General features: G+C 40.8%; 1 protein-coding gene across 3 annotated transcripts; it reads left to right on the forward strand.

Annotated features, from left to right (window-relative positions):
* Positions 1–14,457: 14,457 nt before the first annotated feature.
* LOC131329963 (F-box protein CPR1-like) lies at positions 14,458–19,187 on the forward strand. Of its 3 annotated transcripts, none has more exons than XR_009200897.1 (2): positions 14,458–14,660; positions 18,823–19,187. XR_009200897.1 is itself a non-coding variant. In XM_058363411.1 (2 exons), the coding sequence occupies exon 2, from the start codon at positions 17,350–17,352 to the stop codon at positions 17,815–17,817; it is 468 nt and encodes a 155-aa protein (XP_058219394.1). In that variant the 5' UTR covers positions 14,483–14,660; positions 17,182–17,349; the 3' UTR covers positions 17,818–18,176. The 3 variants fall into 3 exon arrangements, 2 of the variants coding, with proteins under 2 accessions (XP_058219394.1, XP_058219395.1); XM_058363411.1 differs by lacking the exon at positions 18,823–19,187 and adding an exon at positions 17,182–18,176 and having other exon boundaries at positions 14,483–14,660; XM_058363412.1 differs by lacking the exon at positions 18,823–19,187 and adding an exon at positions 17,187–18,176 and having other exon boundaries at positions 14,483–14,660.
* The last annotated feature ends 403 nt before the right edge of the window (positions 19,188–19,590 follow it).

The raw sequence follows: 19,590 nt of genomic DNA on the forward strand, positions 1-19,590 counted from the left end.
GTGTAGAAGAGCATCATCACTCGCTTTAGGGTCCCTTACTCATTGATTACAGATAATGGATCCCAATTTCAGAAGAAATTCAAGGCTTTTTGTGTCCAGTATGGAATACGAAATTATTATTCAACCCCAGCCTACCCTCAGAGTAATGGGCAGGCAGAGGCGTCTAATAAAACTATCCTTGATGGGATCAAGAAAAGGCTGGACAAAGCCAAAGGGAAGTGGCTTGACGAATTGCCATTAGTACTGTGGGCTCACCGAACAACACCTAGAAGGTCTACGGGAGAGACCCCCATTTCATTGGCCTATGGAACAGAGGCTGTTATACCTCTTGAAGTTGGTCTTCCGACCAATAGGACTACACTAGTTGAAAGTGGGGGCAATGACAGGGCCCTTGAAATCGAGCTTGATCTCGCCGAGGAGAGGAGAGAAAGGGCCTTGGTCCATCTGGCTTCCTACCAGGAGTAGTTGATGAAGAGCTATAATAAGCACGTTCATCCTCGAGAATTAGGTGTTGGAGACCTCGTGTTGCGGAAGGTGCTCGGCGACACCAAGGTGGCCAACGAAGGCAAGTTGGGGGCCAATTGGGAAGGCCCGTATCGAGTAACCGAGATTGTAGGCATAGGGGCCTATAAATTGGCAGATTTGGATGGTAATTCAATTCCGAGGCCTTGGAATGTCCATAATCTACGAAAATTCTTCGTTTAGAAGCATTAAGTTCTGTTTTAGATTGCACTACGTACTTGTGTGGGAATTACGAATATAATTTCCTTGTTCTAGTTTTGTTATTTTAAGTAGCAAGGGGTATGAATAATGTAGAGACCCGTATTTTAGGCCTATATTTTTTTTTTTTTTTTTATATAACTGTACGGCTTGTCGAGATAAACGGTATGGATATATGGATTGACGCATTTGTGGAAGGATATAAAGGTAAATAGATGAGAGGTGCATGTGTGAGTGTGTGGTGTGAGGGCATGGGATTATTTCCCCCACCTCTATTATTCCCAGAGGAATGCTTTCCTCTTTCTCATTTCTATCTCTCGGCTCTCTCTCTAACTCTCACATATCTCTCTCTCGGCTCTCCTCCACTCCCACTCAAAATCAACTCCAATCAACCTCCACTCTCAAAACTCATGAAGATTGACCTCCATTCCACCCTCCGTACGTGGTCTTGAGCGTGTATTCAGTTGGGTCTAGCTCGGAGAGGAGTATTCAACTGATTTTGAGGTTCCGGAAGCTAGGGCTTACTCAAATTGCGTGGGTTTCGCTTCCCGACTTGAGGTAGGGAATTCTACCTCTCTTTATATGTTTTATGAGTGATTTGGTGCATGAATCGTGCTTGTAATGTCGTGTTTAAGTTTGGATTGAAAATTCGTAGTCGCTGTCAGAATTGTCTATTTTTCCTGGATTCCTACCGGTAGGCCCGTCCTTTCTACCGGTAGAACGTTGTTAATTTACCAGAAAATCGATTCCCTACCGGTAGGAACTCTTCACCTACCGGTAGAACGATTGAGAAATTCCTTCGTAACCAGCTCAAACGTACAGCAGCAGCTCAAAAGCTGCTCAACGAATTCGATTCCTACCGGTAGGAATTCATTACCTACCGGTAGGTCAAGTACAAAAATTATTTCGTTCAACTGTTGACCTTTCTGTTCCCAATTTCTACCGGTAGGAACTTCTCACCTACCGGTAGGTCAAGTGCTTCTACCGGTAGGAACTTTTTACCTACCGGTAGGTCAAGCGGCTTTGTTCAGATGTTGGCCCTTTTGTTTTCAAGTTCTACCGGTAGGACGACTTGCCTGCCTACCGGTAGGAGATTAGGAGTTTGAGCTGCTTTCAGCTGCTTTCTTGAGCTGCTGCAGTATCTTTCAGCTGCTTCCATATATCTTTCAACTCGCATGTCGAAGCTTTTCATTGACTTTAATGGGATTGTTTACGCATCCTTCCAAGTGTTTTGGCGAGTATTACTCGTTTCTGACTTAGAGTGGCATTCAATGGACTAGAGCGAACATGTCTAGGGATTCGACGAGTAGTAGTGCAATCCGTTCTCTCTCTCGACTCATAAAATTCTTAGATTCCTTTAGTACGTTCTTTTACGGACTCCGAGTATAGAAACTAGATAATCGGGCATCGTAGAGTCTAGTCGTGGGTTGATATGTGGTGTGCGAAGGTACGGGAAATGTACTTAGAGGTACGGTGAGGACGCGTGAGATTATGGTGTACTTAAAGGAATAGGCGTGTAATAATAAATTAGTCCGAGTCTTGATATGGATGACAGTTAGGAACGGTTTGAGATGTAAATCAACGTGGTAGATTGGTAGATTGTTTGGAATGCTTGAAGTGAAAATTGATGTGAGAAAGAATTGTTTGAGATGATAAAATAACTAGTGTCCTCTCGACTCGTCAAGCCTTTTAATCCTTTGACACTCTCTCTATGAGGCTCAAGTGTAGAAATTAACGGATAAAGTATGGTAGGATTATATGTACGGGCTTAGTATGCTATGTCAAACGTGAGTGGCTAAATTAATGAAAAGGCATGAACACGTATATTTGTGGAGTCACGTAATGATTAATTAAAATTCAGTGGTATAACCATCAAAGGGATGATGAAATTGGTTATGAAATGATGTTGATTGTGAAAAGTGTGAAAGGTGACCCAAAGCGGTCGTTATTGAGGGAAAAGACTCGGGGTGACCCTGCGCTCGAGGGAACTAGACCCGAGGTGACCCAACTGATTCATATTATTGGAGGAAAAGACTTGGGGTGACCCTGCGCTCGAGGGAACTAGACCCAAGGTGACCCCACCTGATTATTATTGTTGAGGGAAAAGACTCGGGGTGACCCTGCGCTCGAGGGAACTAGACCCGAGGTGACCCTAGTGATGATTGATGGGAAATACCGGATTAAAAGAAAAGAAAGGTTTTGCAATAAAGGGATTTAATGAAGGTCAATGTGGACACGAGAAAGATTGTACTACCGTACAAAGAAGAATAAGATGTTTTGATTTGATTATAGACAAATGTGGGATGACGTGAGTTTAATAACATAACTAGTTAAAGAAGTAAACGGATAGTGACATTGATCTGAAGTCTAGGACTCTTAGGCGATAATTCGCAGCTTGTTGGTAGTCATTTGTGGTATAGGCGTATCTGTCAGTACTCATTTATTCTCGGTGCATGGTTCATTCAAATTGCATATAGCTTGAGTTTAGAATTTTCTACTGGGCTAGTGTAGCTCAACCAAATCTTTCTTTTCAGGTTCTGATGCCGGGCAATAGATTGCATGCATTATGTGCTTGACAGTAAAAGACTTTTGGAAGCTGACATCACTGGTTATTTCGTCATCTTTGTGAAGATCTCATTTTGTTAAAGGTGGTTTTGTAACTAATTATTACTGAATTTTCTTTTGACTAAAGTTGTAATTATCTAAACTTAAGGACTTGTTTGTAAATTAAACAGGTGGGAAACTCATTTGGGTAACGTATATGATATGCGAGGTTTCTCTTTTATTGAAATGTATTACTTAATTATGTTGAAAATCGAGGGCGTGACAACTTGGTATCAGAGCCAGGTTTAGAACACCTCGAGACCGTGGGGAGACTTTTGGTCTCATGGGTTCAAAAAAATCGATGCATCTTTTTACAAAAATCACATGTGTGCTTGCATGAAGAGTCAGTATGTCGATGTGACATTGCATATATATATCACATAGAGTGGCACAAAGTTGTTGACTTCGGTTGGAAAGGTTGGAGACCTGTAGCACATAATTAGGTGGCTAATGTTGATGATTTCATTTCTTATGCTTCCATAGTAGGATGTCTTCGAGACGTGGAGATAGGTGTGGTGAGACTGGGGATCGTGAGCACCAGGGCTGTAGTGCAAACGGGGAGAATGAAGTGAGTCAATGTACCAGGGATGAAGCGATGTTTCCTGAGATTGCTGAGTGCGGAAAAGGTGTCGAGACACTGGAAGGTGCGCAAGGTGGTGTGAATGTGGGAGAAATTAGGCATCGAGTCGTTAGCACAAAATCATCTTCTAAGAGTGTTGAGAGTTCAGGAAGGCAGAAACCTAGAGTATTAAATCACTTTACTCAGGACCAGCAGGGCTTTAAGCCACCTCTTTATATCGGGACTCCAAGAGCTCTTCTCAAGTGTCAGACTATGTGTTATCGATGTCGTCAGTTTGGCCATATTCGTTCTCAATGTCCACGGCGTGGGGGATCTTGTTATACTTGCGGTGAACGTGGCCACATGGCAAGGAATTGTCCTCGGGGATTGGGAGTACATGGTGAGTCGAGCTCGATGCAGCAGGAAACACATACGTCGAAACAGCAACAGATGCAGTTCCGCCGCTAAACTACCACCCCCCCTTATTCTCTAGCTCTTAGAAGCGTCACTTGTTTGAGGTATCATTTATTCCTAGTTGTGCTACTCATTCTCTACAATACCTTTGATTTGGAAGCATTTCACTCATTGAGAATCCTATTCTTGTCCATGTTTGGAATAGAAAATAAGAAATCTTAGTCCACGCGTGTTGAGAAATATCGATAGATCATATTTGCCGAGATTAGAGGTTAATCATTCCGTATTGAAGTGTTGTCTTTGACCTCTTTAAATTGCTTATATCGAGATTTGGTCTGATTTGGACAGGGATTGTTTGTATCCATGATGATTGGTGACATCTCAAATGTGAGTTTAGAAGAGTTGTTTCTTTTATTACCATCTTTCATTGGCCGAGCTGAATATTGCCAGAATTGTATCGTAATTTATTCTTCCATGAAATCCAGTGGGTGGATGACCCGTTATAATTCTCAGTATTTGAGTCAATTGTCATGCGATCCCTTCCTAACTTTTCTTGGGCATATTTAAATTCTTATAGCGAAGTATCTTATGACACTGTTGCTATCAAATTTGACAAGTGTTTCTCGTTCCCTATTCGAGGTCTTATTTGACATCATCCTGCTTGAGATAAGTTTTCATTGGTCAGTTTAGATTTCCTTGATGCGATTATCATTTTCGTCGTTTGCTTATAACCGTTATTCCATATGAGTATTTAATTTGCAACATCAATCTGTTGAACCCAACCTTTAGCTATGTACCGTATGAAATACAAATTCGTTAACACTATCAAAATTTAGACCTTGTACCCATCATTGCCTGCTTGGGCCATCATTCATTGTGGTCCCATGACTAAGAAGTCATATGATTTGAACTCATATCCTCTTTGTATCTATTTGTTTGCCCTTGCCTATTTGGTTGGTTCGAATTTCCATTGTTGGAGTCAAATCTTGTGGTGACATATCTATTGATGTCTATTCATTGACACCGTTCAATACAAATTCAATTGTGGAAATTACTTTCAATGGTATTTTACTCTGTCGTGGTTCCTCGATTCTGGAGGCACATGATTCATCTTGTGATGCTTAGTCTCAAATTGTTGAAAGTTCTACTCATTTCTAGTATGGAAAATTTCCTATTTTGGATCAATTGGTTTGCGCGAGATCAGTCTCATTACCTGGAACTTATTCATAATATCGAAATCTTTCGTTTGAAAAATGTTATCCGTTGACTCCTCTGACTTGTAAAGCAATAAGAGAGTTATGACCTGTCACTTCAAATTTCGTGAGTTGGCATAAATAGGTACTTCGAGTTTGTTGCCGAACCGCCGTAAAGATTCCAAGTGCTCTCTAAATTTCAGATGCCCTATTGCTGTTCTTCAAATTCTTGATTAATGCTGCTTGAGTTTTGTAGCTTATTCGTTTCATTTGAGATGACGAATCGAATCCTTCTCGTAATATAGAATGACCCAACCTAGAGTGAAAATTTGGTGCGGCCTTTAGAAGGATTGGCTTGTGTTATGGACCCGCTAAAACAATTAATTCGATTCGCCAACGATAGTTGGAAGCTCGAGGGAGAATGACCGAAAAGAGAAAGGTAAAGATCGTCAAAGATTGCTAACTGCGGAGGGCTGACCAAAGGATTATGTTGACCGTCGACGTCACCCAATGTTATTTGAAGAAGGGAAGTCATGAATTTCGTAAAGCATAGTTGCGTTGGGGTTTGTCTCGTTCTGGGCAGAAAAGAAGCGTTCACCGTAAGAAAGATAGTTTAAGTGTCGGACACTATGTGCGTGTTTTGGGATACCCAGGCGACAACCGGTGAAATCCACTTGGAAGAGGCGCTTGATCACCGCCCATTCTAGATGGAAGTCTCGGGAAGTCAATTGGATTATCTGGTTATACTTAGGAGGTAAGATCTCAATGGTGAGATAGATGATTGTGTATGGGATTTGTATAATAAAGAAAAGTTTAGAAACTGTGAACCGTTTGACGTTGCCGCCTAACTTTTTCAAAATATATGACGCATTATGTATACGGAGATTGAGGAGGTATGAAATAAATCCTTTGCATGTGTTAGAAAGGTCCGAAATTGAATTAGGAGCTTAAGTGTCCTATGATGAGAAACCGATGCGTACCGTAGACTCGTGTAATCCATTGTTGAAAGGTAAGCCGATGTTGTTAGTGCATGGTTACGTGGAAATGGGGGTACGAAGTTCGAAAGATATACGCGTGTTTGTTGTGGTTTGCTTGATGTGAATCTAGACATAGACTTTGATGGTAATTGAATTGTTGTATAATGGATAGTGTTACAGTTGGAGTATGTTGATGTGATGCTTGGCATGATTAGGCTTGCCTTATCTAATTTCGAGGACGAAATTTTTTTTAAGGAGGGTAGGGTGTAGAGACCCGTATTTTAGGCCTATATTTTTTTTTTTTTTTTTATATAACTGTACGGCTTGTCGAGATAAACGGTATGGATATATGGATTGACGCATTTGTGGAAGGATATAAAGGTAAATAGATGAGAGGTGCATGTGTGAGTGTGTGGTGTGAGGGCATGGGATTATTTCCCCCACCTCTATTATTCCCAGAGGAATGCTTTCCTCTTTCTCATTTCTATCTCTCGGCTCTCTCTCTAACTCTCACATATCTCTCTCTCGGCTCTCCTCCACTCCCACTCAAAATCAACTCCAATCAACCTCCACTCTCAAAACTCATGAAGATTGACCTCCATTCCACCCTCCGTACGTGGTCTTGAGCGTGTATTCAGTTGGGTCTAGCTCGGAGAGGAGTATTCAACTGATTTTGAGGTTCCGGAAGCTAGGGCTTACTCAAATTGCGTGGGTTTCGCTTCCCGACTTGAGGTAGGGAATTCTACCTCTCTTTATATGTTTTATGAGTGATTTGGTGCATGAATCGTGCTTGTAATGTCGTGTTTAAGTTTGGATTGAAAATTCGTAGTCGCTGTCAGAATTGTCTATTTTTCCTGGATTCCTACCGGTAGGCCCGTCCTTTCTACCGGTAGAACGTTGTTAATTTACCAGAAAATCGATTCCCTACCGGTAGGAACTCTTCACCTACCGGTAGAACGATTGAGAAATTCCTTCGTAACCAGCTCAAACGTACAGCAGCAGCTCAAAAGCTGCTCAACGAATTCGATTCCTACCGGTAGGAATTCATTACCTACCGGTAGGTCAAGTACAAAAATTATTTCGTTCAACTGTTGACCTTTCTGTTCCCAATTTCTACCGGTAGGAACTTCTCACCTACCGGTAGGTCAAGTGCTTCTACCGGTAGGAACTTTTTACCTACCGGTAGGTCAAGCGGCTTTGTTCAGATGTTGGCCCTTTTGTTTTCAAGTTCTACCGGTAGGACGACTTGCCTGCCTACCGGTAGGAGATTAGGAGTTTGAGCTGCTTTCAGCTGCTTTCTTGAGCTGCTGCAGTATCTTTCAGCTGCTTCCATATATCTTTCAACTCGCATGTCGAAGCTTTTCATTGACTTTAATGGGATTGTTTACGCATCCTTCCAAGTGTTTTGGCGAGTATTACTCGTTTCTGACTTAGAGTGGCATTCAATGGACTAGAGCGAACATGTCTAGGGATTCGACGAGTAGTAGTGCAATCCGTTCTCTCTCTCGACTCATAAAATTCTTAGATTCCTTTAGTACGTTCTTTTACGGACTCCGAGTATAGAAACTAGATAATCGGGCATCGTAGAGTCTAGTCGTGGGTTGATATGTGGTGTGCGAAGGTACGGGAAATGTACTTAGAGGTACGGTGAGGACGCGTGAGATTATGGTGTACTTAAAGGAATAGGCGTGTAATAATAAATTAGTCCGAGTCTTGATATGGATGACAGTTAGGAACGGTTTGAGATGTAAATCAACGTGGTAGATTGGTAGATTGTTTGGAATGCTTGAAGTGAAAATTGATGTGAGAAAGAATTGTTTGAGATGATAAAATAACTAGTGTCCTCTCGACTCGTCAAGCCTTTTAATCCTTTGACACTCTCTCTATGAGGCTCAAGTGTAGAAATTAACGGATAAAGTATGGTAGGATTATATGTACGGGCTTAGTATGCTATGTCAAACGTGAGTGGCTAAATTAATGAAAAGGCATGAACACGTATATTTGTGGAGTCACGTAATGATTAATTAAAATTCAGTGGTATAACCATCAAAGGGATGATGAAATTGGTTATGAAATGATGTTGATTGTGAAAAGTGTGAAAGGTGACCCAAAGCGGTCGTTATTGAGGGAAAAGACTCGGGGTGACCCTGCGCTCGAGGGAACTAGACCCGAGGTGACCCAACTGATTCATATTATTGGAGGAAAAGACTTGGGGTGACCCTGCGCTCGAGGGAACTAGACCCAAGGTGACCCCACCTGATTATTATTGTTGAGGGAAAAGACTCGGGGTGACCCTGCGCTCGAGGGAACTAGACCCGAGGTGACCCTAGTGATGATTGATGGGAAATACCGGATTAAAAGAAAAGAAAGGTTTTGCAATAAAGGGATTTAATGAAGGTCAATGTGGACACGAGAAAGATTGTACTACCGTACAAAGAAGAATAAGATGTTTTGATTTGATTATAGACAAATGTGGGATGACGTGAGTTTAATAACATAACTAGTTAAAGAAGTAAACGGATAGTGACATTGATCTGAAGTCTAGGACTCTTAGGCGATAATTCGCAGCTTGTTGGTAGTCATTTGTGGTATAGGCGTATCTGTCAGTACTCATTTATTCTCGGTGCATGGTTCATTCAAATTGCATATAGCTTGAGTTTAGAATTTTCTACTGGGCTAGTGTAGCTCAACCAAATCTTTCTTTTCAGGTTCTGATGCCGGGCAATAGATTGCATGCATTATGTGCTTGACAGTAAAAGACTTTTGGAAGCTGACATCACTGGTTATTTCGTCATCTTTGTGAAGATCTCATTTTGTTAAAGGTGGTTTTGTAACTAATTATTACTGAATTTTCTTTTGACTAAAGTTGTAATTATCTAAACTTAAGGACTTGTTTGTAAATTAAACAGGTGGGAAACTCATTTGGGTAACGTATATGATATGCGAGGTTTCTCTTTTATTGAAATGTATTACTTAATTATGTTGAAAATCGAGGGCGTGACAAATAACGCCCTCTTGAGTTTTACAAATTATGAATAAAGTCACTTTTTCAGTATAAATGTTGTGTTCTTGGTATTTGTTTTAAAAATACGAACTACGAGATTGGTTTCCCTCCTTCGTATTGGGGAGCAGGGGACATGCACTTATACATTTAAGTACGTGAAACTTAAATACAAGTATGAAACACTTGTATGATTTTTATACATTTAAGTACGTGAAACTTAAACACAAGTATGAAACACTTGTATGATTTTTATTCATTTAAGTACGCGAAACTTAAACACAAGTATGAAACACTTGTATGATTTTTATACATTTAAGTACGTGAAACTTAAACACAAGTATGAAACACTTGTATGATTTTTAAGATTTTAAGACTTAGCAAGTATGAGAACACTTGTATGTCTTGTTTAAGTACGTGAAACTTAAACACTAAACACAAGTATGAAATACTTGTGTGATTTTTAAGACTCAACACTTGTATGATTTTTAAGTACATGAAACTTAACAGAGTACAAGTATGAAAACACTTGTAACTTGTAACAAGTATGAAATACTTGTATGCTCTTCAAAACAGTACGAGAAACTTAGAAACATAAAATGATTGTTTCTAAGTATGTGAGAGAGTACGAGAGATGATGTTCACAATATTTGCTAAAACTTATACACAAGCAAAGCATATGATCAAAGTACGCAATACTTAGATTACTCTATTTGCATCCAAACAGATGCAAAAATGAGGAGAGCCGAGCAGATTATATAGTTGTGCCACAAAGGGCCGAAAACCTGAATTATCAAAAGTATTACCATACTAAGAGAAAGTACTGGTACCACGCAGGGTTGAAATACTATGGTCACGCAGGACCAGCCACATTGTTTTGAGTCAACAAAAACAAAACATATAAATATTTGCTTGCCTTTCAGTCTAGGTTCTGAACTTCTGGGTGAATATCAGTTCCAGCCGAGCTACCAGCAGCAGCAGCAATCTCCTCTGGAACAAAAGTCTCAATGGTCACTTCCCCAATAGATAAATGCTCGACAACATCTTGAGACTCCACTTGTATCTCTTCATCAGCATCTGCAAAATCGTCGATCTGCTGATCGACATCATCAATTGGGGAACCATCATGCTCTTGAGGGGCTGCTGCTTGGCGGCTTGAAAGATCATTCTTCACCCAGAGGGGGGAATCCTCGGTGACCCCCACCTTCGTTAGACAAGCCTCCCAGCAAGATGCCCAGATCTGGTCTTGAATGGCTGGCATCTGCTCCACATAGCTGGCCGTCGTGGCATCAAAGCCCTTTTGATAGCCGTCTTCGTATGCAACCTTTTTTTGTGCTGTCAATCTCAGCTATAGCTTGGTTAAGACTGTCTTCAGTAGTCTCGAGCTTACTTTTAGCTTCAGAAAGATCTGTTTTGGCCTTATCTCTCTCCCTCTCTAATCTCGAGACTGTTCGGAGCAGCCTCGTGTTGTCATTTAAAAGCCTAATTCTTTCCGCCTCAGCTTCTTGGAATTTCTGGCCCAATACGACCATTTTTTGGATGAACTGCAGAAATACCAAACGTAAGTTAAAATTTTTTAATAGGGCTTGAAAAAGGTAGAAGAAGTTTTTGTTACCTTGATTACACTGACGAGACCAGTGGACACAAGCCGATCAGGGGGAGACGAGGACTCCTTCTGCACATCAACAGGTAGCAATAGGCCCTGTGCCAAGGCCAGTGCAGTTTCCGAGGAGCTGGCGCTGTCCCCAATGTTTATGAGCCGGTCCCCCCTCATGAGTTGAGGGGCCCAGACATCCGGATGAATTTGGATGCTCGGCGCCAGGGTTTCCAGTGGAGCTGAAGTAATTGGAGCTTCAGTATCTCCGGCTTCTTCGCTCCTGGGACGTTTGTCCCGATGAGCGTTAACAGCCTCAAGGGAACTATCTTGTTCCCGAGGAAAAGATGATGACCGTGCAGATCCCCCCCTATTGCGATGTGATCGGGGGGGGGGGGGCAGTTGAAGCCACCTTGCTGGCACCACCATGTCCCCGTGTGGAGACAATGAGAAGAGTGCTAAGATCAATTGGTTGACGAGTCATCGTACCTGGTGTTGGGGGCGATCGTGAGTAGCCGGAGGAGGATGACTGACTGGTAATGCAGAGAGGAATGGGTTGTTGTTCGAAAAGGACTTGCCTGCGTTCAGATCTTCTGAGTACCACACGTGTCTGAGGTACGCCTTCAGGGATAGCAACTTTCACCCGGTTGTCCGCCAAGGGTAACACCAGTTTGCAGTCTTGAATTACGTGGTTGGGGAGCAGTGGAGGTAGAAGCAGTACTGGTGCTTGGTTGAGCAAGCCTTCTGTCGATGACCCCTTTGTACGAAGGGTCGTATCCCAGCAGCACGTCAGCGTTCCGACCCCGACCTGCTGTTCGGGTACTAGAGTCGCCTGTATACTTTAAGATCTTATTGATGTCCCCTGTTCGGACGTAGCTCGGTACACGTCTAGGACGCCTGTTAGCGTTTTCAGCTGCAAGATCGAAATTGAAAAACCAAAATTAGACACATAGAAAAGCTACGAGAAAGCAGTAAAAGAAGAATTGCAAAAGTTAAAAGCAAGAGCATACGTGGATAGCCCCATATGTGGGGGCAATGGAGCCCCACCACTTGGCCATCTTCCCCTATAGGCTCGAATGCTCCAGTTACATAGAAGAAGTCGATCTCATGGTCACGAGGAGAATCTGGTCGATTAAGTACGAGGCGTTTGTCTGCCCTCCTAACCTTGAAGTAGTAAGTATTGTACTCGGGGTTTAGTACTATACTATACCACCATTGGATATCCCAGATTCCTAATTGAGTCTCTTGAATCCCATTTAGGGCTATAATCCCCATTATCAGCCTGAAAACATTGGTTGAAACTTGCATGGGAGTAAGACGATACCAATTCAGAATCTGGCGGAGTAATGGATGTAGGGGGAAACGGACTCCGCCCTCAACGATAGCTACAATTGGGATACACATCCTGTCCTAAGAGCCAGCATCTCTATCCACTCCTAATGGAGCAAGTTCAAGTCCTACATTTTCAGGAATGTTATATTTTGCTCTAAATGCCGCCATGGCACCAAGGGTGTCACAGAGTTTCCTAAATTTGCTGGGCTTGGGATCATGTGCATCCGCCATGAGTATACTCAAAGAAAAAGAAAACTCGAAATGGGTACGAATTGAAACCCTAGCAGTGATCCAAAATCTGAGAAATGAGATCTCAGATGGAAACAAATGGAATAGGAGAGAAATCTTAATGGAAAACCTAAACAGAAGAAATAGAGATCTTACGAGTTTAATGAAAAGGTCACTGTGACACGAGCAAGTTGCAGGCGGCGGCTATGGCGGTAGAAAAGGGAGTTTTTTCTCGCCTGACTTTTGAGGAAGAGAAAGACGGGACACAGTGTTTTGGATAAAAATTTCAAAGAAAATCCCTCTTTGCGATTTAAATGAAAAAGACGGAGACGAAACGTCTCGTCTCACGATGTTACGAGTTAAAGTAACGGAAAGCAGGTGCCGTTCTGACGACGTTTGATAAAACGTCAGTTTGAAATTAATGAATTGCATACGAAACATGCCACATGGAGTCACTACCTCGAAATGGTATAATGACAAAGGCGCCAAAGAGCATCAAAAAGTATTGAATACTATGACTGCTCGGTATTAGAGGAAATTCAGGTCTAAACGTTTGTCTCTAAAAGCTTCACCCATTACCCCCGAACAGTGAAAAATAGGTAAAGCTGGGGAGCAATTGTAGGGAGGTATTCCCGAATAGATACTTTTAGTTACCGAATACGTGATATTTGGGAGCACGTGGTAAGTATGACAGGACTTATTGCCGGGCAGTATGGTGAACGGCGATATGGACCAATGATATGGGAAGTCATTGATCCATGTAGTCTGATCGGCTAATAAAGACAAAAGGCATGTGAGGTCGTTAGTCCAAATAATTGATAAAAGACCAGTTACATGTGAAGTAACTGGTCCAAGCCATCTGTTCGGCCATGAGATGACCGAACAAGGAAAGAGCTCCAATCAAGAGTAGGAGCAGAGGGAATATTCTGGAAGAATCTAGAATAGTCATGTCCCATAAGAGAATAAGATCCCGAGAATATAGGATCTTGAAAAGATACCCAATGAGAATGGGATGTTCGGCCAGTAATGGAAAAGAATCCTAAAAGGACTCTTTTCTAATAAACTGATAAGGGAAATGAGAATCCTTGATATCCTGGGTTTCCTATATGAGTTGGAAATCCTATGGCAACAGGAATGCTTGGGCAACAAGCACACGCAAATCTATAAATACGAAGCAAGCCTAAAGGCAAAAGGTACGCATTACATTGCATTATTCGATATTTCCTACTGATAATTAGGGTTTCTCTAGTACGTGATACTAATTTTGCCATCGGAGGGCCTTTGCCACGAGAGGCAAAGGTGCACTCACCCCCTGTCTATTTTGCAGATTAGGGTTCCGACGACGAATTAGGGTTCCGGTGAAAAGGCACGAATAAGCCGTTGCAATCCAAGGTGATCCGAAGTATCAATTGTTTTCATCCCCCTACAGGAGATCCATAGTAGTGCTATTTTACTTTTTTATTTGGTTTTTACTGGGATTCCATAAGCAAATTGATAGTTATTTATAACTAGCTTAAAAGTTTAGTTGGGGGAGTACAGTAAGTACGGATAATTCTCTTTAGTGCCTCTAAGAAAAAGATCACATACTACACACTAATGAATTGATTTAGTGTTTGAGTCACTAGCTAGCAAGTGCCATAGGCACGGACAATTTCAACTGGGGTACGTAGTGCCGTAGGCACGGATAAGCACTAGTATTGATAAAAAACATAACGACAGAGAATCTATTAACATATTTTCAAAAGCATAAGAATTATGAGCACAGTTTTGAACCACAGACATACATCTGAACATGACCCAAACCAGAACGGTGCAATTAGACTTTGCCCTAAGTTTTCCTCGGCTAGAAATCACTTTTTCTTTCCTTTTCTGATGAAATCACTCCATCGAAGGGTTGTTAGGAAGGAAGAGAACTGGCGGGGTTTCGCTTCCGTCTTCCTCTCCAACCTTCAAATCGATGTACGACTGTCACTGAAACCCTAACCCGCCGACGTTCGCCACCACTATCCCGTTCCTGCTTCCAAAAAAAATTTGCGTAGTAAGTTCAACTAAACGAAACTACATTTTCCATTCCTAGAGTTATCTATTTTATTACGAGCTGTACTGATTCCCTTCTCCTGGTTCCTTGTTTTCCCTTTTAGAAGTGGTTTCGCTCATAAGAAGTTCGTAGAAACGCCTCTCTGAATCTGAACTCTAAACGTGCCAGCAGAGTTATCAATTATCGTTGTAGGGCACTTGTTTTTGCATTCGTTTTTGCAAAATGAATTGTAATTGCTTGGTAGAGCCTTTGTTCACAACCCAATGGTCCATGAGTTCACTAATGCACAGAAAAGAGTACGGAGAATTTGCGTGTAAGAGAACGGTGCTGGAGAGTGGTTTTCCACTCTATTCAAACGTTTGAACTTAAACAACGAAGGGAAATGCCAAAATTATGCTTGGGCAGGATTATAATTTTTGCCGTTGGATGTTCTCTTTGTAAACCTTGAAGCGTAGATACTTTTTTTCAAGAGGGTCTAGGTAAAATAGCACTAACGGCACTATGTACCAAAACACCTCTATAGATAGCTACTAGCAAACTATTTTATTTGCCTGCTAATGTAGGCATTAACCTTCTTGCTCTGAGCATTGAATTGGGTTCACTATGTGAAGAAAGACAACTCACTTTCATATTGTTTTAGGTGCTGTTCTGGAGCATATTCACTACCGAATCACATCGAATGTTTTCCTAATTCTTTCTGTACCTCAGAGGTACACAATACATACTCTCCGCGTACCCATTCTAAGTAGTCCTTTTGTTGTAGAAGTTAGCTGGACTGGATATTTTTTTACAGTTAACATGCTTTTAGAACTAAGCTTTGATTTTAGACTATTTAATGAAATGAGTTACACTTTTGTTCGTGCCTTTTGCCGTGATGGCTTGTAGCTTGGATCCTTCATCAACTAAGCCAAATATTTGCATCCCAATATCTGATTCTTGGATTTGATTTTCTAGCTGCCATAGATGATTAGTTACTCCAAGTTATAATTTTCTTCTTTATAGACGTATCCTTTATGCTTTTCTTTTCCATCTTTAGGGTGTTGTGGTACCTCTAAGATTTCTCTAGAAGATCCCTTGGTAGAATGAGCAAGTCAATTGGTTTCCTGGCGCAAGTCAATTGGTTTCATGGCACAAGATGCTTATGCTTTTGCCTTTGCCTCTAGTAGCTCCATGCATCACATTGTAAAGGCTTTACAAGACCAGCAAGCATATAATCCGCGCTTGATTTTTCTGCTACTCTGATTAAAATACTTAGTGAACATCATTTGATCATAAGTACATTTTCTGTTTTATAGATATTATGTCGCAAATTCTTGATACCTTCACCATGGAAGGAGAAAGAAAATTCCTACTATAGATCTTGCCATATCCAAATCCAAATCCAAGTACAAATGCATGTTTTAAATCTTAGAGGATTGTGTTAAATTTGGGAGGGGGACAACAATAGTGGCCAACATATTAAAAAGAGAAGTTGACTTCTGGCCGGAGCTCCCTCCCAAGTACTAGGAATGATGTAAAGTACAACTAAATCTCCAATTTTTTTTTCTGGGGATTCATGGTTTGTTGGATCATAGTAGAGAATAAAGATCACTCCAGATTTAGTTCACCTCATCCATGTCATTCCACATTGAGGTGAAGTTTTGATGTTCAGCTAGCTAATTAGTATTTTTAACAGAGTTAATTGATTCACATAAACCTTTACAAATATCTACGTAGCTGTGGAATTGTCCTCCATATTCTTAGCTAAATTGTTTTGGTTACATAAACATCCATTGGCATAAAATGGCTCAATATAAGTCATTAAACAGTGAACCTGCATTAGTATTTTCACATGTAATTATGTAAAGTATCTCACAACGTCTCGATAGATATTTAACTTCAACCATTTAACCTTTAATTCCATACAGTAGAGTTTGGGTAATCTACATTTCTTTTGTAGTCATGAATTGCAATGAAGGGAATATTTGGATCATGCTGTTGAAGTTTCAACTTCTAACCTTTCAGATTTCTGGAAAGCAACAATTCTGTAATAGTGATGAACAATGCATATAATGAGAAGCGCTGGCAATGATTAAATTTATACATGATCCAAGTAGGTGACAATGTTTGAATCTTCCTAGGATAAATTTTTATGTATAGCAGCAACGAAAGTTCATTACTTTTTGTCGAAGTTTAATGAAAGTTCATATTTGGTTGTAATGCTTTGGAAATTATACCGCAATAAAACGTCACTACCTATTTTGCTTTCAAGAGACTTTCCTCTTCAAATTATGTGTGTGGTCGTTTGTTACATAGAGAGAGAGCTTCTCCTAATTCGATGACTTCTTTTGCAAAAATCATGTAGAATCTATTACCTAAGCAGAGTTGTTGGGGGTCGAATTCACGTCCTTTTTAAAGTTGTATGCTTAAGAGATATCATTATAAAAGTACCATAAGAAACAACCGTGTGTACCGCACGTGCACTTTTACAAGTAAGACTAAAATGAAAACGCAATGTTTGATACTAATTTTATTTGGATAGTGAAGAATATTATTGAACTCCACAACAAGGGTGAAGATTGTCGAGCTCCATAGCTAGGGTTTCAAAGGCAAGGCTGAAAGTTAATATCAGGGTCTTCATATATTTCTGAAGCCAAAATAGTGTAGGGTTGATAACTCTCTACTCCTGAAAATCCCAAATCAGAAGAAAATGACCGACTACATTCCCCAAGATGTGCTAGTCAACATCTTCATCAGACTAACCATAAAAACCCTCTTGCAATGCACCTCTGTCTGCAAATCATGGTACTCCATCATCGTAAACCCTAGTTTCATCGATTCCCACCTCAATCGACCACCTACTCAAACCTATAACAATGCCCACCACCTTTTGCTTGTGCGGACCTGCTCCTCTGATGATGATGGAGGGAAAGAGCTCTACTCCCTTCACTGTGATGACGAATCATTCGATGAGTATGCCAAGCTACACTTTCCATTCAGTAAGGCTTTTAATATGTTCTTTCGGATAGTTGGAAGCTGCAACGGGGTTCTATGCCTCACGGACGATCAGATGTCATATGTGCACAACACAATTATGTGGAACCCGGAACCCCTCAATTCAGAAGTGGGTGAGATTGCCGAAGCCTACGGTTACCTTCACTTCACACGGAGCGTTTGATCGTGCAATTGGCTTCGGCTTTGATGCTAAGGCCAATGACTATAAGGTGGTCAGGATTGTTTATCTTCTTGATTTTGAATGAGAGGTCCCGCCAGAGATTGATTTGTACTCACTGAGCACGGGCACTTGGCGAAACATTAGCCATTTGGGTCTTCCTTATTTGATTAGTGGAAGGGCAACACAGGCTTATTTGAATGGGGCTACTCATTGGATTGGAGCCGATAGGGAAAGGCAATGCATGATGTTTGTGTCATTCCATATGGCTGATGAGTCGTTTCACAGTATGTCACTTCCAGCAGGTATACCATATTGGCATTGGTACCTTAGGCCTGCTGTTATTCAAGGATCACTTTCTTTTGTGGAGAATAAGGGGTATGGTCAAGAAAAAAGTTGGTGCATTTGGGTGATGAAAGACTATGGCGTGGCAAGCTCTTGTACTAAACTTCTTGATGTAGGTATTGGTGAAGTTGTCCACAGGCTAATTGGTTTTCGAAGGGAAGGTGAACTCCTAATCGAAGCTCGAGAAGATCTTATTTCTTTTAGACCTAGAGATGTACAAGTAAAGGGGCTTGGCATTCACAACAATATAGGGGATTGGTATAAGGAATCACTTCATACAGAGGCATATGTGGAAAGCCTTGTTTTACTTGGTAGGCCGGAGCAAACAATGGAGGATGAAGTTGCCTGTGAAGAGAAAAAGGAGGTTGAAGTTCGGTGTAGAGAAGAAATAGAAAGCAAAGAAGATGCAAAAACCAGGCATTATACATCTCCCACTTAACCTGAATTTTGTGCATCTGCTATTCTTGTCGTTACTCAAGGTTAATGCTTCGTATTCGCATGAGGCTGTTATTGAATCTTGTGACACTATCTATGTTCGAAGCCTTTGATGTCAATGCATTTTTCCCCAGAATTTGATATGTGTCGCGTGTTCAACTTGTTTAGTTGGTAAGTTCTAAACTTAAGTGATTTTTTATTTTTCTAACATCAAGAACTGCTGTTTGTTAGGGTTGTGGCGGGACAGCAGGATCAATGTGAGGAAGCAAAGAAAAGTTGAGAAGGGTAACTTACGAGCAAAGAAGCTATGCAGTGAACCTTTTCATCCTCGATTTATCTATAGAAGTGAAAGAGGAAAAAACTAGAGAAAGACAACAAGAACATATTTATGCTCTAATCTGGCTACTAGTTTACTTAAAGTTTCTTAGAAAGACTTTCTGTAATCTGCTGACTGGTACAATCACCGTTATTGTATAGGAGGTATGTGTTTGTCACTTTTTCTTCAGGGGATTATGTATCTAACTTCCATGATTATTTGGACTTTTAATGGCATTTGGTTCTCATATTTTGTCAATGATATCTTTCGCCAGAGTCCCTTTTGGTAGTCATGTTTTGTTGCTGTTATAGAAATGAGAAAGATATCTTGGGGATATCTATGCTGTGTTTGGATGAGTTTTTGAGAAATATTGTAGGGTTATGAGTGGAGAGATAAATGAGAGTAATGATTGAAAGTAAATGTAATGATTGGAGAGAGAGAGAGAGAGAGAGAAATGAGAATAATGATTGGAGATATAGGTGAGTAATGATTGAAAGTAGGGATAATGAGGATATTTTGAGTTGAGAAATTTTTTTCAAAACATAGTCCAAACAAGCATAGTTTCTAAAGAAAAGCAGCGAAAGTGAGGTTTTAATTTCATGTGCTATCAGTAACACATCAGGTTAGTGGCCCGTTAAGCTATAGCATGGAAGACATTTTTAGCAAATTATTATTAGGTTGAC

The sequence above is a fragment of the Rhododendron vialii genome, chromosome 6a (genome assembly GCF_030253575.1).
Source record: "Rhododendron vialii isolate Sample 1 chromosome 6a, ASM3025357v1".
Classification (NCBI taxonomy): domain Eukaryota; kingdom Viridiplantae; phylum Streptophyta; class Magnoliopsida; order Ericales; family Ericaceae; genus Rhododendron; species Rhododendron vialii.